Source organism: Myotis myotis, unplaced genomic scaffold (assembly GCF_014108235.1).
Source record: "Myotis myotis isolate mMyoMyo1 unplaced genomic scaffold, mMyoMyo1.p scaffold_m19_p_2, whole genome shotgun sequence".
NCBI lineage: Eukaryota > Metazoa > Chordata > Mammalia > Chiroptera > Vespertilionidae > Myotis > Myotis myotis.
The window spans coordinates 184,881,946-184,907,009 of record NW_023416324.1 but is presented as its reverse complement, the minus strand read 5'-3'; the positions used below and the strand labels follow the sequence as shown (position 1 = coordinate 184,907,009).

Below are 25,064 nucleotides of genomic sequence, written 5' to 3'. Positions count from 1 at the left end.
GAAACACTGATTTGTTGTTCCACTTACTTTATGCATTTGTTGGTTGATTTTATTTTTTTAAAATATATTTGTATTGATTTCAGAGAGGAAGGAAGAGGGAGAGAGAGATGGAAACATCAATGATGAGAAAGAATCATTGATAGGTTGCCTCCTGCACGCCCCCTATTAGGGATCAATCCCGCAATCTGGCCATGTGTCCTTGACTGGAATCAAACCTGGGATCCTTTAGTCTGAAGGCCAACACTCTATCCACTGAGCCAAACCGGCTAGGGCCACTGATTGGTTCTTACATGTGCACTGACCAGGGATCGAACCTGCAATGTTTGCACATTGGGAGGAAGCTCTAACCAACTGAGCTACCCGACCAGGGCCTATTTCTTCTGGTCTTGAGGACACCTCCCATGGTCAGCTCCGGAATCCGGAACCCAGAACCAGTTTCGAGAAGAGGTAGCCAAGGGGGTCATCATGTCTTCCTGGCACAGTAGTTGAAACATAACAGATTAAGATGTTATCTTTTTTAGCCTGCCAGGGGCTTAAACCTTGTGACCATTAGTCAGAACCAAGGCATTGTTTTCTGCTGCCTCAGGGGTGAGAAACTAAGGGGTGAGAGACTAAGGTCAGGTCAGTAAAGTATGCTGAGAAAGAGAGGAGGGAAAAAATTATTGTTTTAAAATTACAGTTTAAATCAAATCAGAGTTATGAGGACCCTCAGTTTCACAATCAGTTGCCCAGTAACTTTAATTTTTTCCTATGAGGTGCACCCCTATGCCTTCCTTCCTCCTGTTCTCACTGTGTACCTCACTACCACCACCAACAACAACTTCTTACCACTTCCCACCCCTGCCCAGGTTTTATTCCTGGATAACTTTGATAGCTCAGCTGTGGGACTCTCTCCATCAGTGGATTATAAAATCAATCTGTTATGTAGCTAACAGAATTTAGAAAACATGAATCAAATAGAATAGGAATAGGAATAGGAATAGAGTAGAGTAGAATAGAATAGAATAGAATAGAGAATGAGACTTAGAGTATATCACACAAAATAAGGATATTATTATTATTTTGGTTAGCTATAAAAATATTTATTTCTTGGCCATGAAGCAAAATATATTTCTTACTGTGGATAGTGGTTAAAAGCCAAAACAAACAAACAAAAAACCCACACACAAAAACAAACAAACAAAAAACATTTGAAGACCAAGGCCCTCCAGAGACCTCTCATCCTCACTCCATTCCATTCCAACATGCATGCAACAATGGCTCATCTTTCTAAACCTCTACTGTGTCAGTCTATCTCCTTGATCAAAAACCTTCAGTGTTGCTTCACTGTCCAAAGTTTGGATATGTCAGCCTGAACTGTGAGGCCCTCCTCAACCTGGCCTCGTGTGATTTTGAGCCTGATTTCCTACTCTTGTCCGCTAAGAACCAATCCTCCCGCAGGGCGGGGCTCCTCTCTCACTGTTCCCCAAGAGTGACTGCCACTTTCCTGCCTGTGCACCTACTGCTCCGGCTGCCTGGACACCCTTCCCTCTGATTCCCACTGAAATCACATCTGTCTTTCAAATCCACTTCAGGTTGTCGGGGCTAAAAAATAATAGTACTTTTCCTCTCACTAAGTTCTTCTAGCTGGGCTAGTAATCAAATTAATAGAGGCAGTGTAACAGGAGAAAATAAAATTTTAATGCATGCCCATGGGAATTAACATAGGCATAAAAATTTCAAAGACAGTGAGGCAACATTGGGTATATATGATATTTTAGACAAAGGAGCAAAAGGGCAGGGGAACAGGGCCGTAGATTTCCAAAGAGAATGGGCAATTTACAGGTAGTTGAGGAAGAGCAGAACAGGGCAGGCAAATTCTTGCTAGGCATCCACACAAACATCATGCAGCCAAAGAGTAAGTTGGGATCATAGTACTGGTCTGGTGTTATCTCATTGGACATAATTTACTACTGGCCAGCCTCCAAATTCCCACACAGAACTTTGGGAATAGAAATACTATATATTTTTTGGAAATTTAATGTTAAGATATCTATAATAACTCACTACATTAAAAAAAAAACAACATTGCTAGGCAACCCAGAACTAATGGGACACGGGGGGTTCTAGTAACAGGCCGCTGACTAAAGCCTTCCTATTCACCATACTTAATTCAAGGTAGGCTATGGAGGAAATCTTAAGACCTTCTTCCTAAAGCAGGTTTTTCTATCAGAATCTCTTGAGCAGAAAGAAAGGAGGAGGGCGGGGCAAAGATTCTTTCTGAATCTTTTGTTTCTCAATAAGCACCTTAAAATCAATATCCCAAAGGGCAGCTGGTAGCAAAGCTTTGGTCCGCTTCCAGGTCCTGTTTCCTCCACAGTGACTTCATCAGTGATTGTTCCCCCTGGAAATGGTATCTTGTCATTGAGCTCTTCTCACACAGAAAGCACCCACGCTTTTACCTAATTTTGTGGACATTCTCATATTTGCATTATTTTCCTATCTAGGCTGTAAATTGCACTGAGAATTGGAGCTATTGTTTGTAGAATTATTACTTGGTGAGCTTACTCATCTTATTTAGCTTCTCTGTGCTTCATTTAAAAAGTACTGTGAGCCCTGGCTGGTGTTGCTAAGTGGTTAGAGCTTCGGCCCTCGCACCAAAGGGTTAAGGTTTGATTCCCAATCAAGGGCATGTATCTGTGTTGCAGGTTTGATCCATAGCCCTCGTCAGGCAAGTGTGGGAGGCAACCAATTAATGTATCTCTCTCACATCGATATTTTTCTCTCTCCCCCCTTGCCTCCCTCCCGTCCACCCTCTCTAAAAAAATAAATGGAAATAATATCCCCAGGTGATGATTAACAACAACAACAAAAGGTAGTGATTCTTTTTTAATTGATCACCAAGACAATTATGATTGACTGGGGTAAGGGGTGGAGAGAGAGAAGTTTAATGATACAAAATTGGATAAAATTAAGAAGATTATTTTAACTTATAGTTATGGAAAAGTTATAGGAATTATAATATTATAGTAAAATAAGTGCCATAGCTTCTAAAAAATAAAATAAAAATAAAAAGTAGCAGATCTACATCATAGGGTCATAATGAGTGAACACATATGAAGTGCTTAGGCTAGTGCCTGGCATAGAGTAAGTGCTCAATAAATATTAGCTGTCATCATTCTATCTGCAAAGTATCTATCACATCCCTTGTTCATAACAGACCCATAATCTATATATATAAAAAGCCAGCAACTGGAACCCCATAATGACCAGAATGACTGGTTGCTATGATGCCCACTGCCGCCAGCGAATGGGCCCTATCAGGGGGTGGGGCCGGCTGGTCAACCTCCCACAGCCCCTCCCCCCACCCAGCCCCACCCCTGATTGCTCCCCCCACCCCAATAGGGGGCAGGGCCAGCCGGCCCACCTCCCACAGTCCCTCCCCACAGTCAGCCCCACCCCCATCAGCCTCCACCACCTCGATAGGCCTGTGGCCCCTCCTCCCAGCCAGTTCCGCCCATGATCACCCCCCCCCCAACTTTGATCAGGGCCAGGGTTGGCTGGCCAACCACCCACAGACCCTCCCCCAGGCCACTGACCTCTAATTGGCCCCCCACCCCAATCTGGGGCTGGGCCTGCCGGCTAATTGCCTGGGGCCCTTCTCCCCAGCCAGCCTAGCCCTGATTGGGCCTTGATCGGGGAGGGCTGGCGGCCAACCTGCCACCATCTCCTCCTCCCAACAGGCCCAGCCCCAATCCTCTAATTGGGCCTGAGCCGGCTGGACCCCACCCAAGCACAAATTCGTGCACTGGGCCTCTAGTAGATGTTCATAAGTGAGTAAATTAGCCCACATTACAATTATTTTTCTAAAAGTTTCTATTTCCGTTGTGACTGCTCCCTGCTTCCTTCGTCTGCTTCTGGGAACTGCATCATTTACTTGAACAATTTAAAGAATAAGTGGGAGGGTTCACAATTATCATGCAACCAAAGTGTTAGCAACAACCATTGCAAAATCCAAGTACTGTCCCTAGAACTGCCCATAGAGCACGTCAACATAACAGCCCGTAGAACATGTCAACAGCCTGTCAAGAAAAGCTGAGGGAGAGTGCACATCCCCAAGCACCGCCCCCTCCTTCCTCACAACCTGACTGCCCTGCTCTATCCAACTTTGTGCCTCTCAGACACTCCCTCCTTCACCTTTCCTTTTCCCACTTGACCTCTCCCCTACCTCAAATCTTTCTTTTTTATTCTTTTCCCCTCTCTCTCTAAAAACAAAATTTTTTAAAAAGAAATAAGAGGGGAAGGCTGTGACTCCTGAAGGCACATTCCCACTCTACCTCCTATGCACAGTAGGGGGTTGGGGGGGGCGGGTGAGAGGTCACGAGGGGGATGGGGGTGGGGGGTGGAAAGATGAGTGTGCTGGGCTCCTGAGCCACATCCTGCAGGGTGGATTTAACAAGTCACTGGTATTCACACACCAGCCTGCTCCATGAAAGATCTTTTTCAAAGTTTTGTGTAAACAAAGTAAAATTCAAGCTGGCAGCTACAACAGCATTTTTCAACGTTAGAAAAGGCAAGAAACAGTTCGTGCCAAAGTAGTTACGGCAACCTGGAATCTAAGCAGCTGATAATGTCAGCTATCTATTTGGAGCTAAACCAGCAGAGGGGCATCCCTCTGCTTCATCTCCTTTGCTTCAGTGTTGCTCACAGAGGAGTGACGTGTCATTTGAGCGCCTTGCCTCTGAAAGCACAGACTGGCCGAGGGCTTAGCCCGCCAGTGTTACAGTTGCTCTTAATAATTCTCCTGTTTTGTTGTACTATTTATGCTGGCTCGACCTCCATAGGGTCCCTTGGAAACTTTCCTCCTGCAGAATCAAGCCAACCTCTTTTGACTACAGATGGTTCTGTTTTTATCCATGGGAGTTTTATGGTATGGCGATGCCAAGTCTGGAATTTCAGGCTTAGCTACATGAGAAGTTTTGTGTGAGTGCATGTGTGTGTGTGCTCTCCCACCACCCTCCCCCCCCTCTCAAATTCTCTAAATCCAACATTCAAAATAAAATATGCCAGGAAAATGAAAAGCTGGGTCTCAAAATAATAAATATGCCAGACCCGGGGCTACAAAAGCAGCATACCACAAAACCACATTGGTAAGAGCTCTGATTTTTCTCCCCCTTAAATTTGTTGATACTATATATACATTCATGTTTATTTTTCTGTCAAAAACCTAAATGGTACTATTTTTAGGCCTGCCCTCGTTCTATATCTTATTTCAGGCACATCTCTTCCTGGCTTTCTCTCTCCATCTCAAAATGTTTCTTGACTAGGAACAAATGATTTAAGGGTTGGGAATAAGTGATTTCCAGGCTCAATGACCACAAAGGCCTCCTTTATCAGACGGGGCCCTGAATCAAAGATGAGCCCAGATTTTTTTTTTTTTTTCATTATCTATTGCTCAATTCTGGTGACACCATTCCCTCCTTTGTTTAACTATTTTTATTCTGCACTTTGGGCCTTTTTCCTTCAATGGAGACTATAAAGAACTCTCTTTTGAAAAGCTGGACACCGCTGCACCCAGAACAATAAATGCCCCATCATGCATTCATTCTAATGATAATCTTTGTTACTTGAGAAACAGGGATCACGTACTTGTATCCCACCAGCAGGCTTTTCAAGAGGAAGCAGATAGTAAAACATAGTGCTGCTGCTGAAGGTTTTCAGGGTTTTGTGACACATTTTCCATTCTGGTTCTTCCCATGTGCAGTTTTAGCAATTTGTAAGAAAGATGAACAGTAAGCAATTCATCAAAACAGAACATATGGCAAGGGTTATAAAGCCAAGCTTCTATTGCAATGACAGACTACTATAGCAAAGCTTATCATCTCGATGGCAAAGGCAGCACAGGAAAATCAAAAAATGAGCTTCCATGAATCATGTCTTTATGACACTTATGGCTTCTCTTCCTCATTGTCATCACGGATGAAGAGGAGGTCGGAGCTATACATCCACTTAGCCATTTGCCGTTCCTTCCAGTTCATGGTAAAGTTGTCAAATGGTGAGACAGATTGAACTCTTTCCAGAGGTACATTCTATCATGGATGTTGTTTTCCCATCTTCCTTTCACAGGCCATCACAGCTGGTGTACTCCTATTGTTGGCTCACAAAGCGTGGACCCAGAGATACTTGGTAAATATGTGGACATTTTGATGTGAGAAATATCCAAGCCTGTAAAGATTTGATTTGAGCCAAAATGACAACAACTGCCAAGAAGCAAGATCTAAACTTTTCAGAGAGGGACAGTTTTTCAATTTCTTTTACTCATTTGAAATTAAGGAGAGAACATAAGGGAGATTACAGGAGGTGGGAAAAAGCAAGGTGGGGATTGGCTTACAGGATAGTGAACAAGATTATGTGATCTCTTGAGAATGGTTATGTCTTAGAAGGAGGGGTCTGAAAAGGGACATTTCAATGGTGTGTTAATCTAAATACACAAGAACAATAGACAGGATTTGCTTAAGGCAAAGATAAACTTTTACTAAAGAAGTTATGTGCCTGGAAGTGACTCCCCACCATAATCTGCCCATTTAGGAATTTATGATCAGATTACCCTGTGAGGTTACTTTCTGTCACTGGATGTGTCAGTTTTATTATAGAACCCCTTTTATTTCAAGGAGGATCGTTTGAAGATCAAACCTCTCCTAGTTCAGGATAGAACATAGAGACTGTGATTTCCAATTATAGTTAAACTAGAGGCTGGATGCACCAAGATTCGTGCGAGAATGGGCCTTCCTTCCCCTGGCTGCCGGCACTGCCTTCACTCTGGCCAGGGCTGCCTTTCCACCTTCCTTGCTGCCCAGAGGCCCGGAGCAGCTGGGGCAGTGTGGAACGCCTGTGTCCTGCCCTGCCCTGCCCCCCTCGGTGCCTGCATATGCAAATTAACCAGCCATCTTTGTTGGATTAATTTGCATGTTCACTCCTGATTGGCTGGTGGGTGTCGCGAAGGTACAATCAATTTGCATATTTCTCTTTTATTAGTGTAGATTCTGTCTAATCAATGCCTTACTATGATGAATTTTAAGTAATAAACTATGTTTTCAATTAAAATTTTGTATTTGATTCCTGCCCCAAACATTTTCTACAAGTTCCTGTGGTTATTATAAGTGCTGTCATTTGGGGAGGACAGAACCAGGGTTAGTGCTACTGGGTTTCAATCTTGAAGAAAGAGATCTATAGGCTCCTCTGCTTTCAATGTTGCATTTTCAAGTCTCAACTCCTCAATTTGGTATCTCCTTCTAATTTGGTATCTCCTTCCAATTTGGTATCTCCCTGTACTCTTTGCCCTTAAAGAAAGAATGAGGCCTGGCCGGTTTTTCTCAGTGGTTACAACGTTGGCCTGTGGACCAAAGGGTCTCAGGTTCAAGTCCTGGTCAAGGGAGTACCTCAGTTGCAGGTTCAATCCCCAGCCCTGGAGGCAACCAACCAATATGTGTCTCTCGTGTCAATGTTTTCTCTCTCTCTCTCTCTCCCTCTCTCTCTCTCTCTCTCTGTCTCTCTGTCTCTCTCTTTCTCTGTCTCTGTCTCTCTCTTCCTCCTCCCTTCCTTCTGCTCTCTCTAAAAACTTCAATGAAAAAAATATCCTCAGGTGAGGATAAAAAAAAAAAGAATGAAAAGTCATAATAATTTGAATTTTAATAGCATGAAACCAAGTAATCCCACAATATAGATCAATACCTTGATCTCATTAAAAACTTTTCTCCGATGGCTACAGCAGTGCTTCTCAAGCTTTAATGTACTACTAGGTGTAAATCACCCGGGGATCTGGTTAACAGGCAGTTTCTGATTCAGTAGATCTTGGAGAGACCTGAGAGTCTACATTTCTAACAATGTACCAGGGGATGTCAGTGGACCATGGACCACACCCTGATTGGCGAGGTCCTAGGATAGATAAGGCAGGGATTCTGTTTACTCGTCTGTTTTTCCCACCCCAGACTGGTTCTCAACACATGACAGGAGATAAATAAATATTTGTTGGATGGAATTGATTTCATTTTTTGCCCCAGTTGGCTGATGTTATTCTTCCATAATGTAGATAGAAGAGGAGGACACAAGGGCCTAAGGGAAGGTTGTGACCCATTTCTCCTTCACTTCCCAGTAGGAGAGATTAAGACCTGGCATCTCTTTCTTCCGATTGCTAAGAAGCTTTTGGAAAATATAGTTCCCAAAGTAACTATTTGTTTCTGCTTTATTTTCAGTGGGAAGCTAGTTTCACTTTTGTGATTCTGAGCCTTATAGGATGTCCACTTCATTTTGCAGTAGCCTTGGAATCGGCTCTCCTCGGCCCATATTGCTTCTACTCATTATCAGGGGTTGCAGGCACCAATTATCTTGGTTATGCGGTTGCCTTTCCTTTTCCGTATGCAAAATTCCCATCAGTGTGTGTGGATCCACCACACTATGAAGAGTACCACCTGACGCTTCAAACCTTTGACCTCTGCCTGAGCTTTGCCATGTTCTGCGCGTCCCTGACAGTTTTCCTCAAGCTCTCTGCAAGACTTCTTTGGAACGGACACATAAATGTAAGTTTCAAGAAACAGGGGGCTGGTTCTTATTTCATCCTGAATACTAAAATGAGAAGCCTTGTATGTTAACATTTAATTTTTCTCTTTTATTCACCACTGTATCCTGTATAATCATGTCATCCAGTGGCTGGCACATAATAAATGGTCAATAATTGTTTTTGTAAGAATGAATGAAAATATGTTGATGTGATAACTAAAGGTATGGCAGTAGGTAGCACCAGCTAATTTTTTATCTCAATGTGCTGTTTAAAAAATTACTAATTGAGATAAATATTAAGAGCTTTGTGTGGAAATTGAAAGCAGCACCCTTCATATTTTTAATATTAGTCAAATACAGATATCTTAATCTGGCTTCTATCCCCTTCAGAAAGATATACATGCTCCTTGACTAAAGAAGACATATGAAATTCTCCCCCTCTGTCTACTCCTACTCCAGCAGAAAAGCTGATATAGGCTAACATCAAATTTAGTTTCCTAACTTTTTCCAGGAGGGCTAACCATATTAACTGTATGAAATAATAGCAAAGTGAACTGTATGTTTACTGTGTCTCAGTGTACTTCCCATTTTACAGATAGTAAACTGAGGCTAAAGAGTTTCTATAACTTTCCCAAGGTCACCCTAATGCGTCTAGATTCAGAACCCAGAGCCATTTCTCTTAATCAGGCCAGATTGATTCTGTGCCTCCTTGTCACTCAACCTTTCCTCCTCTGCCAGACCATTAATATGCATGGCTCTGACCCCCAGGAGGATTACAGCAGGGTCATTGGGAGAAGAGCACAAGTGATTCCTGATTCTAAATTTCTACAGGTATTGATCCTGGGTCACTGCTTTGTGAGTTGAACAGCTTCTTTCTGGAAAGAGCTGTTTCCCAGGGAAAACTCTCATACTGGCTGTATGATTCAAGTCAGTATTATATTAGGATCAGGTGAATTTAAAATATATTTTTATTGATTTCAGAGAGGAAGGGAAAGGGAGAGAGAGATAGAAACATCAATGATGAGAGAGAATCATTGATTGGCTGCCTTCTACACGCCCCACACTGGGAATTGAGCCTGCAACCCAGGCATGTGCTCTGACCAGGAATCGAACCAGTGACTTTCTAGTTCATAGGTCAACGCTCAACCACTGAGCCACACTAGCCAGGCAGAATCGGGTGAATTTAAGTAATGTTAGCCAATTCTCTCCCTCCCTCCAATTTGATCCTATCAACAGCAACCATCAAAACTAAAAAGATAAGAATTGACATTCTCAATGCCTTTTGTGGTCATTCTTGTCCTCTTAAAGTTCTACATAAGTCTGCAAAGGAAATCTGTACATTCTTCAGAACAGAATTGATTGTATAAGGAGGCTTGCCCAGGGTTGAGATGAACAGACCAAAATTACCTCCCCTATTGGATTGCCAGGGCATCTAGAAGTTTAGTATTTGAGATTTATCCCTTCTGGTAAACATCCTAAATTTCTAAAGCCCTTTGCCCCAAATTTCTAAAGCCCTTTGCTAAAAGGAACATATGCCTAAGAGAAACACACATTTAAGTGTTGGCAGCCATAACCCCTCGGCATAGATAGTTAATCAGATACCTGATTCATTATAGGCATGACACTCATAGCATCTAGGTTTAACATAGATAGAATGCAGGGAGAAAAAAAAATTAAACATTTACAAAGAACTGGGTAAGTCAGTCCCATGGAGACCCAATAGGGAGGCCACCTAAAGTTCCTGGGAAAAAAGTAAACTAATTGAAAACAGAGCAAAGTTCTCCAACTTCAGAGTTTTGCCTTGGCCCATCTTGCTCAGGGTATAGTTCTTGGTGTGTGATTTCTAAGCTAGGTGTAGAATCCAACACAACTACAGAGTGGGGCAACAGTAGGTTTACAGTTGTTCATATGGAAAATAATACAAAGATTAATAAATCATAGTTCAAGAATAAAGCCTTTTTGTGTACTCACAACTGTGAACCTACTTTTGTCCCACCCAGTACAACATGTTCCTCCAAGTGGATCAGTGGCATCAGAATCTTATTAAACCAGATTTTTGGATCTAATCCAAGACTATTCCTACTAGGTCAAAAACTCTGGGCTTGGAGGCAGGGAATGTGCATTTTTAACATATGACCCAAGAGATTCTGATGAAAATTCTCTTCCTAACACAAAATTATCTTAGTGTCACTTCTGGACAGAATCTCCGTTTTCCCATCTGCATAGAATGCAGCCCTAGTTTGGGGGAAAGTTCCAGATAAATTTAATAAGAGCATGTCTTTAGTGAGTGTTTTTGGATAACTTGACACCACACACTCCACAGTGTTGGCAGATCATGTTTCATTAGGGAGGATGAGTAGCTGACATAGGGGGGATGATGTTAGGTATTAATAACTAGCACTGCCCTGAGCCCACAAGGAGCACAGGCAACCTGAGCAAACCTTTGTTACTGTGTAGAAATCTGGGCTATATTACGCACCATTTCTAGCATTGAAATGAATGTATTAATTTCTCAAAATTCTGGAAGCCACACAACTTTCTTAGAAGGAAAGGTGGGTCATTTGTTGGGATACAGAATTCTATATAGTGATTCTATTTTAATGAACCTCCATATAATCACATTGTTAGATTCCTCACATGCTAAAGGGAATAATTAATATTTTAAAATTTAATTGAAAACTATACTGAATATTGTAAAATATGCTGCTGATTCACGATTCTTTTATATATAAACAAAACACCGAAAATGCTTGTTTTTATTTTTTAAATATATTTTATTGATTTTTTACAGAGAAGAAGGGAGAGGGATAGAGAGTTAGAAACATCGATGAGAGAGATTAATCAGCTGCTTCCTGCACGCCCCCCAGTGGGGATGTGCCCGCAACCAAGGTACAGGCCCTTGACCCGAGTCGAACCTGGGACCCTTGAGTCCGCAGGCCGAAGCTCTATCTATCCACTGAGCCAAACCTGTTCGGCCCAAAAATGCTTTTAAAAGCTGTACTTTTAATATCCACAAATCAATAAACGTGATACATCACATAAACAAATTGAAAGAAAAAAACCACATGGTCATATCAATTGATGCAGAAAAAGCATTTGACAAAATTCAACACCCATTTTTGATAAAAACTCTCAGTAAGGTGGGAGTAGAAGGATCATACCTCAACATAATAAAAGTCAATATGACAGGCCCACAGCCAGCATCATACTCAATGGACAAAAACTAACACCATTTCCCCTAAGAACAGGAACAAGACAGGGATGCCCCCTCTCACCACTCCTGTTCAACATAGTACTGGAAGTGTTAGCCATTGCAATTAGGCAAGAAGAAGAAATAAAAGGCATCCAAATTGGAAAAGAGGAAGTAAAACTGTCCTTATTTGCAGACGACATGATATTATACATACAAAACCCTAGAGACTCCATCAAAAAGCTACTAGACTTAATACATGAATTTGGCAATGTAGCAGGATACAAAATTAACCCCAAGAAATCTGAGGCATTTCTATACACCAATAGTGAACTTTCAGAAAGAGAGATTATAAAAACAACCCCATTTACCATCGCACCAAAAAAATTAAGCTACCTAAAAATAAACTTAACTAAAGAGGTAAAAGACCTCTACTCAGAAAACTACAGGACATTGAAAAAAGATATAGAGGAAGACATAAACCGATGGAAGAACATACTGTGTTCTTGGATTGGTAGAATCAACATCATTAAAATGTCCATACTACCCAAAGCAATCTATAAATTCAACACACTTCCCATTAAAATACCAACGGCATACTTCATAGATCTAGAACGAACTCTCCAAAAATTCATCTGGAATAAAAAAAGACCCCGAATAGCTGCAGCAATCCTGAAAAAGAACAAAGTAGGTGGGATCTCAATGCCAGATATCAAGATGTATTACAAAGCCACCGTTCTCAAAACTGCCTAGTACTGGCACAAGAATAGGCATATAGATCAATGGAATAGAATAGAGAGCCCAGAAATTGGCCTGAACCAATATGCTCAATTAATATTTGACAAAGGAGGCAAGAACATACAATGGAGCCAAGATAGTCTCTTCAATAAATGGTGTTGGGAAAATTGGACGGATATGTGCAATAAAATGAAACTAGACCACCAACTTACACCATACACAAAAATAAACTCAAAATGGATAAAGAACTTAAATGTATGACAGGAAACCATAAAAATTCTAGAAGAATCCAAAGGCAACAAAATCTCAGACATATGCTGAAGCAATTTATTCACTGATACAGCTCCTAGGGCACTTGAAACTAAAGAGAAAATGAACAAATGGGACTACATCAAAATAAAAAGCTTCTGCACAGCAAAAGAAACCATCAACAAAACAACGAGAAAACCCACTGTGTGGGAAAATATATTTGCCAATGTCATATCTGATAAGGGCCTAATCTCCAAAATTTATAGGGAACTCATACAACTTAACAAAAGGAAGATAAACAATCCAATCAAAAAATGGGCAAAGGACCTAAATAGACACCTTTCAAAAGAGGACATTCAGAAAGCCAAGAGACATATGAAAACATGCTCAAAGTCACTAATCATCCGAGAGATGCAAATCAAAACAACAATGAGGTACCATCTCACACCTGTCAGACTGGCTATCATCAACAAATCAACAAACGACAAGTGCTGGAGAGGATGTGGAGAAAAAGGAACACTTGTGCACTGCTGGTGGGAATGCAGACTGGTGCAGCCACTATGGAAGACAGTATGGAATTTCCTCAAAAAACTGAAAATGGAACTCCCATTTGACCCTGTGATCCCACTTCTAGGAATATATCTCAAGAAACCAGAAACACCAATCAGAAAGGATATATGCACCTCTATGTTCATAGCAGCACAATTCACCGTAGCTAGGATCTGGAAACAGCCTAGGTGCCCATCAGTAGATGAATGGATTAGAAAACTGTGGTACATCTACACGATGGAATACTATGCTGCTCTAAAAAGGAAGGAACTCTTACCATTTGCAACAGCATGGATGGAACTGGAGAGCATTATGCTAAGTGAAATAAGCCAGTCAATGAAGGAAAAATACCACATGATCTCACTCATTCATGGATAATAGAGACCATTATAAACTTTTGAACAATAATAGATACAGAGGCAGAGCTGCCTCAAACAGATTGTCAAACTGCAGCGAGAAGGCCGGGGGGCGGGGGGGTGCAGGAGGTAGGGGGGAAAGAGATCAACCAAGGGACTTGTATGCATGCATATAAGCATAACCAATGGACATAAGACACTGGGGGATAGGGGAGGCTAGGGGACTGTCTAGGGCGGGGGGGGGGGAAATGGACACATATGTAATACCCTTTGTAATACTTTAAGCAATAAAATAAAAAAATAAAAATAAAAAAATAAAAGCTGTACTTTAAAGTGTCTGTCTGAAAATTAAAATTCTCTTACATGAATATAATACATATCAGGAAACTAAAGAACTATAAAAATTTGTAAAAAAGAAATAAATGATGGCTTGAAGGAAGATTTGGAAAAAATTGTAGTTGTACTTTATTTTATTGTAGCACAAAATACATTTTTTAGATACATTTGTCATGATCAATATTTTAGAAAATATCTTTCTAAGAGTTTTTTCTGTAAGTTCAAAAAGTTTTCAGAAATGAATCAAACACCCCTTAGGATTTACCACATTCATTATTTCTTAGCATTGAAGTCATCTTGCATCCCAGTCAGCTCGAGCTGCTATAACAAAATACCATAGATGAAATGGCTTAACCAGCACACCTTTATTTCTCACAGTTCTGAATGCAGGAGGTCCAGGATCATGGTTGGTTTTTGGTGAGGCCTCTCTTCCTGGCTTATGGATGGCTGTGTTTCTCATTGTGTGCTCACATGGCCTTTCCTGTACCTGCTCCCAGAGAGAGGAAGACCTCTCTCTTCTTATAAGGGCACTAATCCTATTTTGGGGGCTCCATCCTCATGACTTCATCTAAACTTTATTACCTCTCAAATGACACACCTCCAGATATCATCACAGTGGAGATTAGAGCTTCAACATATGGATTTGGGAGGGCGATGGGGCACAAACATTTGATAACATCCTGCTGAAGGCCACACAGTGATGGTGTATAAGCGTGCAGTCGATTGGTACCCAACCAAAACCACAGGGAGAAATGCTTGAGTCACAAAGGGTTTGGTGATTTTGATAAATATTTATAAAGGCATTGGGTGAGTGCTGCAGACTAAATGTCTGGCCCGGCCAGCGTGGGTCAGTGGTTGAGCTTTGACCTATGAACCAGGAGGTCATTGTTTGATTCCCGGTCAGGGTATATTCCCTGGGCTGTGGGCTTGATCCCCAGTGGGGTACGTGCAGGAGGCAGCCAATCAATGATTCTCTCTCATAATTGATGTTTCTAGCTCTCTCTCCCTCCCTCTCTGAAATCAATTTAAAAATGTCCGTGTCACCCTCCCCAAATTCATCCTGAAGCCCTTACTCCGGTTGTGATGGCATTAGGAGGTGGGGCCTTTGGGAGCTAATTAGGTTTAGACGAGGTCAGAAGGGTAGAGTCCCATGATGAGATTAGTGCCCTTAAAAGAAGATGAGGAGACCAGAGATTTCTCTCTGTTCACCAAATAAGGAAAGATAGCCAGCACCTTGATCTTGGACTTCCACCCTCCAGAACTATGAGAAATAAATGCTTGTTGTATAAGCCACCTAGTTTATGGTAGTCTGTTATAGTAGCAGAGCTGGCTAAGACAGTGAGCCCTTCCAAATTTTAAGGCCCTCAGGGGAAGGGGTGGAGCTGGGAAAGGAGTAGGAGCTCCCTGCCTGTGCGGCTCCTTGCACGCGGGCTGAAGTGACCCTGTCAGCTTAGGACACAACGCAGGAAGCAAATGAGCACAACACAGAATTTAAGTCGAGAAACTAAACCATAGCCAGAATTGTCTACATTCTTGGTTCAGTAAGTCATCGAGTGATGGGAAAGAAAAGAATTGGGACAGCAGACGCACTGCAGCTGTCCCCTGCAGCTACTCTGCCCATGGAATGGAATGGCTTCATTTGTTTTCCTTTCATTATTCATTGTTATGTTTGGGGGTTTTGTGTGTGTGTTTTTAATGAAAGGGGGAAAGAAAATATTTTCCCCCTTATCCTGTGAGATGATTTTTTTTCAATGAATTGAGAAACGCTTGCTTTCCATAAAAGATGTAGGTAAACCCTTTAAATGCAGTTTGAAAACATATGGGGACAGAATATTTATCAGTGGAGGACTCTCTTCTTCCAAAATGAAGACAAATTAGCAAGCAGCAATATCCTGGCTTAAAATCTTCCAGTGGACCTGCACTGCACCGTTAGCAGTATAAATGCAATATAACAATATAAATATGTTTTGAAATAAGTTTACCTGTGACTCTCATCTTCAAGGTCGGAGGCCTCCTGTTGGGCTATAATAGGTCTTTCTGGTGTCTCTGGGAACTAAATCCCCTTGGGCTAACCTCAAGTAAAACTCAAGCAGGATCACGGAACAGTGAGAATCCCTTGTACTTTTTCCTCACAAATTCCATTATGTGGTCTCTTCAAATTGGTCAGTAGAAAAATAAAACTTTAGGGGGAGGGAATAGGAGGGGGGTGTCAAATGGGAGATATCTGTAATACCATCAACAATAAAAATATATTAAAAATAAATAAATAAATAAATAAATAAATAAATAAATAAATAAAATAACCATCTAGAAAAATATCACAATTCAGGGCATTACGATTACTGTGATCTCATCATTTTCTCTGGAATAATAATAGCAGTGGCATAAAACTGGATAATAGGAGAATAATTGTAGGTGCTATTTATTGGGCAATTACTGTTTTTCAGGTGCGTTACCTCTTTATTCCTCACAAAACTTCAAAGCTCATTATTCCCATTTACAGATGAGGACGTTAAGGAGCCAGGATTCTCTCCCAGGTCTTGCAGGGAAAGGAACCTAGGTTCCTTGCAGCTGGGCCACACCTCTCAGGTGATACATCTTCATCACCACCTATGCCAAGTGACCTTGCATAGTCTTGCTTTTCATGAACAATCTTTCTCACAGACAAAAACAAAAACAACTCATATTTTAGAATTGGAAGCTATTTTTTCCAGGATATTTTTACTTTATTTAATCAGTGGAACCATGCCAAGGGTGACAGCCACTTACTAAGAGAAGGGATGAGACTGACGTAATGTATTAAAATATGCTTGATTTTTTAAAAAATATATTTTTATTGATTTTTTACAGAGAGGAAGGGAGAGGGATAGAGAGTCAGAAACATTGATGAGAGAAAAACATCAACCAGCTGCCTCCTGCACACCTCCTACTGGGGATGTGCCCATAACCAAGGTACATGCCCTTGACTGGAATCAAACCTGGGACCCTTCAGTCCGCAGGCCAGATGCTCTATCCACTGAGCCAAACCGTTTTGGCTTGATTTTTTTTTTTTAAGAGAGAGCAATAGGTGGGGAGGGATTAGTAACCTGAGAATAGCTTTTTGTCAAGTTTTACTTTATAAATTATTATCAGCACATTTTCCTTTTGACATGAAGTCAATTTAGTCTTTTAATATAAAATATTGTTCCTTATTCTTTTTTAAAATATTTTTTTTATTGATTTCAGAGAGGAAGTGAGGGGGAGAGAGAGATAGAAGCATCAATGATGAGAGAGAATCATTGATCGGCTGCCTCTTGCATGCCCCATACTGGGGATCGAGCCAGCAACCTGGACTTGTGTCCTTGACGGAAATCAAACGTTTGACTCTTCAGTTCGCAGGCCAACACTCTATCCACGGAACGAAATCAGCTAGGGAGCTCCTTATTCTTAATGCAAAATGTTATTATTAATATATTTAAAATCAAAATGTGTTATACTTAAAACAAATAAATATATTTTAAACAACAAAAAAATTTTGTTTTCTAAAAAGGCAGAAATTTGAGTAGAAATCAGAAACATCCATTCTCTATAATCACATAAATTAAGTTTTCAACAAAGAAAACTGAATTTATACTAGTAAATATTTCAGAATGATGATAGTGGTGCTAATATGGGAGCTCAAAACCCTTTAGAATTGTAACAATGTTAGAGACTTTAAATTTTGTTAACTAAAGAGGAGAATACTTGATGGCTATTATTGGGTGCCTGAGTTAACCCCCCCCCCCCCCCCCGGCCCCATAGGAAAGAAGGGAGAGAAACAGAGGAAGTAATTAGGGTGAAAAACAATGGGGTTGTGTAGGGTGGGGAATGACATAATGATACTTCCCCTCCCAAACTGACCCTGGGAGCAGTGGGGACTGTGGACAAGGCACACATCAGCAGGTGCACTTTGGCTTCCTCATCTCTAAGACCATGCAGTGGTTCTCAACCTTCTGGCCCTTTAAAACAGTTCCTCATGTTGTGACCCCCAACCATAAAAATTATTTTTGTTGCTACTTCATAACTGTAATGTTGCTACTGTTCTGAATTGTAATGTAAATATCTGATATGCAGGATGGTCTTAGGCGACCCCTGTGAAAAGGTCTTTCGACAGCCAAAGGGGTCGCGACCCGCAGGTTAGAGCATGGCCAGCCAGATCTTAAGATCTTTCCAGATCTGTCTCAGCCTGTGATTTCTATTCCATTAAAAAGATTAACATTCAGAAGGGAGAAATGTGAGCAGCAATGGCTGGCTCTTTACCTGCCCATGCCACACTGATATGTTGCTGGGCTGCACCACATGGCCTTACTATGTTAGCTCAAGAAGTCACATACGCCAGCAATATTATTCATGAGAGATGGTATGAGAGTTGTTACAGATTCCTAGATCACTTTAACCATTTTAGAAAAAAAACTTTCTTTGCTTAATATTCAATTTGTCATATTGAACCAACCAAAATTGTCTTGTTGGCTGTCTTAAAAAAAAACACACACAAATAACATACCATTATATTATTGAATAAGTAAGAAACTCCAATTTATTTGCAAAAAAATTATTTTAAAATGTTTTTCTTCTCTTACATCATATAACTAACCTAGATGAAAAGGAAAGCTGCCAGTTAAAGCAATGAATTATGAGGTACCTATTTAATAAAAGGAGTATCTTCTCTTCATTAGTACTATATTAGTACATGACTTTTCTCTTGTCATGTGTCAAAGAGTATGAACCCAAAGCCCTAAATATAATATTCGTTACTTGTACTTGTTCCTCTACATTTATTGAGCATATATTAAGTGGGAAATATTATGCTAAAGGCTAGAGCAGGGGTGGGCAAACTTTTTGACTCGAGGCCACAATGGGTTCTTAAACTGGACTGGAGGGCCGGAACAAAAGCATGGATGGAGTGTTTGTGTGAACTAATATAAATTCAAAGTAAACATCATTACATAAAAGGGTACGGTCTTTTTTTTTTTTTTTTAGTTTTATTCATTTCAAACAGGCCGGATCTGGCCCGCGGGCCGTAGTTTGCCCACGGCTGGGCTAGAAGGTAGAGACAAAAAGGTGCACAACACACATTCAGGTCCTCCATTGACTTATAGGGACGGAGAGGAAATGAGACTTGAGCCAGGAGGACCAATAACCTAAATGAAGAACAAGATCTAAATTAGGGAGTGGTGATGGACATGGAGAAGAGGTGCTGCACATGAGAGGTATTTGGGGGGTAGAATCAATGGGACTTAATACCAGTTAGGCTGTGGGGCAAGGGTGAGGCCCAGGAAGTTGCAAAAGCGTTTCTTGACCATGAGAAACAGGACAGAGCGATTGAATTCAATGTGTGAGTCCTACTCTTTTCATTTAGGGTAAATTTTCAGTTTCATATCTCATCATTAATTAAAAGCCATTGTGAATATTTAGAAGAAATCAGAGGACTTTGGCCAATGAGGTACTAGATCTTGCCATTGGACACTCCATGACTTTTGTTGGTCACACATCAGATGAAAATGATAACTTGCTTTGAGTTTATAATACACCTAGTGCTAAGACAGGTTCAATCTAGCCCATATTTATTCAACAACTTTTCTTTTCCTGAATCTCCCATGACAAAGATTGCCCATGAATGACCTGTAGATAGCGAAGCCCAGTGAACTCCTCAGTCTTCCTTGACCTCTCCACAGCCTTTGAAACTATGGACCACTTTCTCCATGAAATCCTCTTCCCTTTGACTTCCATGGATCTTTTGCTTTGGTTCTCTTCCATATTTATGGTTTTTCCTCCTCTAAGCACCTTCTTAGAAGGTTCTTTTGCCTTGCTCACCCTTAAAGGCTGGTGGCCTTAGTTACCACCTTTGGACTGATGGCCCACACATCTATATATGTAGCCTAGTTTCCTCTCCTGCTCTAATGAGCTCTACATCTGATCATTTTTGGACACTCTCCTGGGTGTCTGCAAACACATCAAACTGAAGATGTTCATAATGGAGCTGATCATCTCCTTATCCCCAACACCTGCTCTTCCTGTATCTCCAGCTCAGCTGCTAACACTCGGGACACTCAGGGCAAGCCTAACACTTGGGGTCATCCTTGACTCCTCACACCTGAGTCAATCACCATATTCTGACAACTGCACCTCTTAAATATTTCTTCACTGTGTCCCTCTTTCTCTGTACTATCTGTGATGGTCCTGGTTCAGGCGTCCAACTTCTCTCATTAAGACTTCTGTGCCTCTAGTCTTGCAGCTTTAGTTTTCTTTAGAAGTATCCTCCACATGAGCTCTAGAATGAGCTCTCTACAGTTCAAATCTGCTGTTAATATTCCTCTGGCTCACATCCTTCTGTGGCTCCCCTTCACACTCAGCTAACAGCCAACTTCCTTCATGTGACATCCATAGGCATTCAGCTCCTCTCCAAGAATGTGAGTTCCTTGAGGACAGGGACTGTCTAAGGTAAGCAGGAAATGTGGGACTAAGAATGTAGAAATCAAGAGTAACAGAGTCATGGATTGCAATACTTGATGTCATTTTTATGCTTCCTAGCCATAGCTAAAATCTTACCTAAACCTACAGCGGGAGTATTTCAAGTTTTAAAACAATTTACATGAAGGAATTTACTACGGTCACTGGAATCCAAGAAAAAGCTCCAAGAAGGAATACAAGGAAAAAAGTAGATTTGAATTCTCATACCAAAGAGCAGTGGTTTATTGAAGAAAAATTGCTTTTAGCATTATTTATGACACATGGAGAACCTGATATGCCCTGGTACTTTTTGAGTCGGACAGTTTGAAGTGTAATTATTTCCTCTATCACCTACTATCTGAGTAGCCTTGTACAAATCAATATTGGACCTCTCTGAGCCTAAGGTTCCTCATTTATAAACTGAAGATAACACCTACCTCACATGTTGCAAAATGAAATGATGTAATTACTACTAAGAGCCTTACACTGGCATGGAACTTGATAAGTGCTCAAGAAATGTTGGCTATCTTCCCCTTCCTTCTAATCAGATTTAAATTCTTGGCTGCCATTCAGAAAGTGCTCTTTACCCTTTCTGTTAATTTTCGAAAAGCCCTGAACCAATCCAAACCAGACAAAACAAACAGCAAATGACCAAAAGAGATATTCAACAGCGATTCCCCACATCCTTAGGCAACCCCTGACCACAAAAGTAACAGTTCTTGTAGACTGTTTTATGCTTACGCCAGATATTTCATTACACATATATTTCTTTTTTATTTCTTTCTTCCAGTATAACCAATTCTGTTCTCTCTGGTGGTTCCTCTTAAATTCTTAAGTGGTACCATGATGCTATTACTTGAGTCATTCTTCACTGGGTTCCTGTGACATAAAAAAGGGGCTAAATTAAATGTCAGAAGTGACACTCTATTCTCTTTGATAAATTGTAGAAATAAATACTACTTTATTTTTCTTTTCTTCCTAGGGTCAAAAGAATGGACAATAAATTTGAAGCAATGTTCCTCTTAAATTTGTTATATCTGTGGCCATGATTTTGAAATATTTGCCAAATAATTTTGATACTTGAACATTTTTCCTCTATGGGTTTATAAAATAAAAACTGAAATTATTGTACATTTTAGTTCTTTTTTTATTGTTAACCTTGTTTTTTTTCTGATTTACATGTTATGATTTCTAAAAATTGAAATTTCATCATTGTTGGCATCAAAATTTTAAAACCTTAAATATAAATTTGCATCAAATTAATGTTTTCTTTAAATTCCTCTTATTCCTGAGTGGTTTCATTAAGCTGTGATTCCTTCCTACCTAAATTAAGGAAACATTTTTCTTAGCATTTCTTCATTGCCATTAATTACCAAAGTGACTTTAGATCTTCAAACACAATTGGAACCTTCAATAGTGGCCATATGAGATGGATCCCCTGCAGGGAGAGTATAACCCTCCCTCCTGGCCTCTCTGTAGCTCATCTCATGACAAACAATTTAATAGTTAGAAGGGATCTTAGGGGCCCTTTAGGCCAACTTCTCATGAAATGTCCCAAGATCTATATGCCCCCAACAGCTCAACCATTCCCAAGAGGCAACCCCACTCAGCTGTTGAGAGACTGTAAATGTAAGAAGTCTTTCTTAATTTGGTCAGAGATCTGCTTCTTACCTTCTCTATGCTTTGGGCCCACCTGTAGCTCCTAACAGCACAGTGGGGTGGGTTTAAAATGTGATACCCAGACCAGTAGCATTAGCATCACTTGGGAACTCATAAGATCTGGAGGCTCTGGGGCTGGGTCCCAACAATCTGTTTTAGAAAGCCCTCTTCCAGCTAATTCTGATGCACTGGTGTAGTGTAACAGAAAGTGGGTGGGACTTTGAAATAAGAACACCCTGGATTCAGATCCTTGTCCTCTGTCATTTCAGGCAATAGCTTCAGTTCCTCCCTCATCAAATGGAGCTATTGTAATTCCCAGGCTTGCTGAGGGAATTCAGTGAAATGATAAAGGCAAAGCATATAGCAGAAAATCTAACGCAATTTACCCACTCAAAAATGGTGTCTAGTGTTATGGATTCTTTCAGCACACTTATCAGACGCCTTTGAACGTCAGTCTTTATAAAGTCCATTCATTTGAGAATGGACAAGTACAGAATGAAAATTTTAGATATAACATGTTAGGCATATCATGAAAAATATGATCCTCAAAGAAGCTAAGTCCCATATTCAAGGACACACAGATCAACTGTTGGTGTCTGGGGGTCCTTAGGTGCTTCCCAGGCCTCAGCTCTTCAATCAATACATTATCTGTCACCTAATGCAGCAACATGATATCTAGCCCTGGCCTGGTGATTACACTAGTAGAGGCTGGAAATTTTTCAGTATTGAGTCTGAATTAGTTTTAATATTATTTGAGCATTCCCATACAATATTGGGCATCTTGGCTATTTACTTATTTAGTTACATTTTGCTTTCTTATTCATATTCCACTCTGTTCTGAAAGGATTTAAGGTGACTGTTGGGCATTTTATTAAGAATTGAAGTTCCAGCTGCTATGGCACCAACTGTAGGACCAGTGGAGTCCCATAGCTGCTTCCTGGAACTTTAGCAAGAGGCAAATATGCAAAATTCTGGGGATCTCAAATGGACACTAGGTGAAGTAGCCCAATATCAGGTGCTTTAGGTTTAACTGGAATACTATGTGTAACCTGTTCAAAAGTACAGTCAGATATCAGGAACTGTGAGGAGTTGTTTCCTGCCTTTTCGTGCACAAAGAAATAATCAGGCATTTTGCTATGCCCTTGCCTAAAGGAAACGAAATGGTTAACGCTCACTTTCCTGTGCCAAGAAGTCTGCTTTACAGACCAGAAGGAATACGGCACCTTTACTTTTAACAGCCTGTTTCCAGTTTTGTTTGGCTGTTAATATTACTGGAGTAGTGACAGAGGCCAAGGCAGGAAAATGGGCTGGGTTACTTATAATTCTTTGAATGTGGACACATCAGCTTGTGGGAAGGAAACTATTTAAAATGGGGCTTAGGGAAAAGGGGAAAAAAAAATCCCCTTTCCCCATATGAGATTCTTCCACGGTGTTGTCATGCAATCGTGAAAACCTCCATAGAACAGTAGATCACTCTTATTGGCTATATGCAAATTATCTGAGACCCAGTGGTTTCCGGCCAGGGAAAACTTATAATAACAGAGCAAGAGTGCAATCTGAGCCCTTGTTCGCTGAAATCCCTGAAAGAACAGAGTCGTTCTTGACAGGGCAATTTCAGCCCTTGACATTCCAGGAAATAGCTTAATAATATCGTTTAGGCTGAGGTTGTAACCAATTCTAAGACACAGACACACAAATGCAGTATGTAAGATGTAAGATATCAGTTTGGGACCACTCTTTATTTTTACAGAGAGTTTAACACCAAAAAACATCACCAAAACAAACCAAACAAGGCATCCTAATTAAACTGAACATTGTCCCTACTAATTAAACTCAATATAGGGAAAGGAAGGGTTTCTGCCAAGAAATTACAAATGCATCCTGAATACTATTTCCTTCCCCTTTGCTTTCCTAGGTACTGGGTCCATGCCATATCCAGGATGTGACACCCAAACAAAGCTGTATTTTAATCATTAATCCTTACGCAGACCTTAACCCCACCCTGGGGCCTCAAAGGCCTTTATGAGACACGCTGGCCTTTACATTTCAATGTGTTTCATTTTCTCTGGGAGCAGTACAGCTGAAAAAGGTTACAAGACTCAGGTTAAAAGTCAGGAAATGGATCAGGGCCCCACACTATGACATCATTTTCTTGCAATGCAATGAAGCAATGACATTTCCTGTAGGAAAAATCATTAGAACTGACAGGCAGCCTCAGTGAGTGCAGTCAGGCCTGCCTCCCTCCAGCCCCTTTCTTCCTCCCTCCTGGTCCTTGGCTGGGGTTTTCAGAGGTCAGAGGGAGAGAGACCCAGGCCACTTTATTTTATGATAGTCCTAAGAAATTTAAAATGAACGTATGCTAAGCTTAGTTACAAAAACTGTGGAATTTTGATAATTGTTAAAACAATGAACCCTTTAAGACAAAAAGTCTTAAATTTTATATAATTTAACTTTGCTGCTTACAAAATAATTTTCAGATTTATTTTTTAAAGTGGTGTATAGGTAGCGCCACCAGGAATGAATGTGCAAGTCGGCCAAGGGGAAGAGCAGGGATTTAAATCTGGCTCATTCTCGGTTGCCATCATGTTTGCTGGTACAGGACTGCTTTTCTCAGATTCACATAAAGGTCTCATGACCAAAGATAGGTGGTCTTGTTTTGGCACACGATCTAAGTTGAATGATGAATCAGTCTTCTGCCTTCAATCCGAGGTGCTGTGTCTATAGCTATAGGTATAACATCTTTTGGAGGTATCTCCAGAAATGTATATGTGAGGACCTGTCTGTGAGTTTTGGGCCAAAACAGCCTCCTGGCATGGTCATCCCAGCACTTAGACTTTTGGGGGAATTGACAAAGAGGTGGTGCCAAGGAGCCAAGGCTGTGTGAGATACATGGCTTGGAGAGCAGGGGCTCAAGGTTACGTTTCGGTCTGGTCATGTGATTCTGTGTGCAAATTGCATAACTGTAATTACAATACAATTATGGC

The 25,064-nt window shown here is 40.8% G+C and overlaps 1 protein-coding gene and 1 non-coding gene across 2 annotated transcripts in view; both read left to right on the top strand.

The window, feature by feature from the left end:
• TMEM212 (transmembrane protein 212) overlaps positions 1–21,541 on the top strand; it is a 28,047-nt gene extending 6,506 nt beyond the window's left edge. The window contains exons 2-4 of the mRNA XM_036347177.1: positions 6,106–6,165; positions 8,232–8,555; positions 21,404–21,541. Of these exons, the coding sequence (XP_036203070.1) occupies positions 6,106–6,165; positions 8,232–8,555; positions 21,404–21,424 (405 nt within the window). The 3' untranslated portion in view covers positions 21,425–21,541. The remainder of the gene's footprint in view (positions 1–6,105; positions 6,166–8,231; positions 8,556–21,403) is intronic.
• LOC118677960 lies at positions 1,780–1,981 on the top strand. The gene has a single exon (XR_004974662.1). It is a non-coding gene; the product is annotated as a small nucleolar RNA SNORA23 (small nucleolar RNA).
• Positions 21,542–25,064: the final 3,523 nt, after the last annotated feature.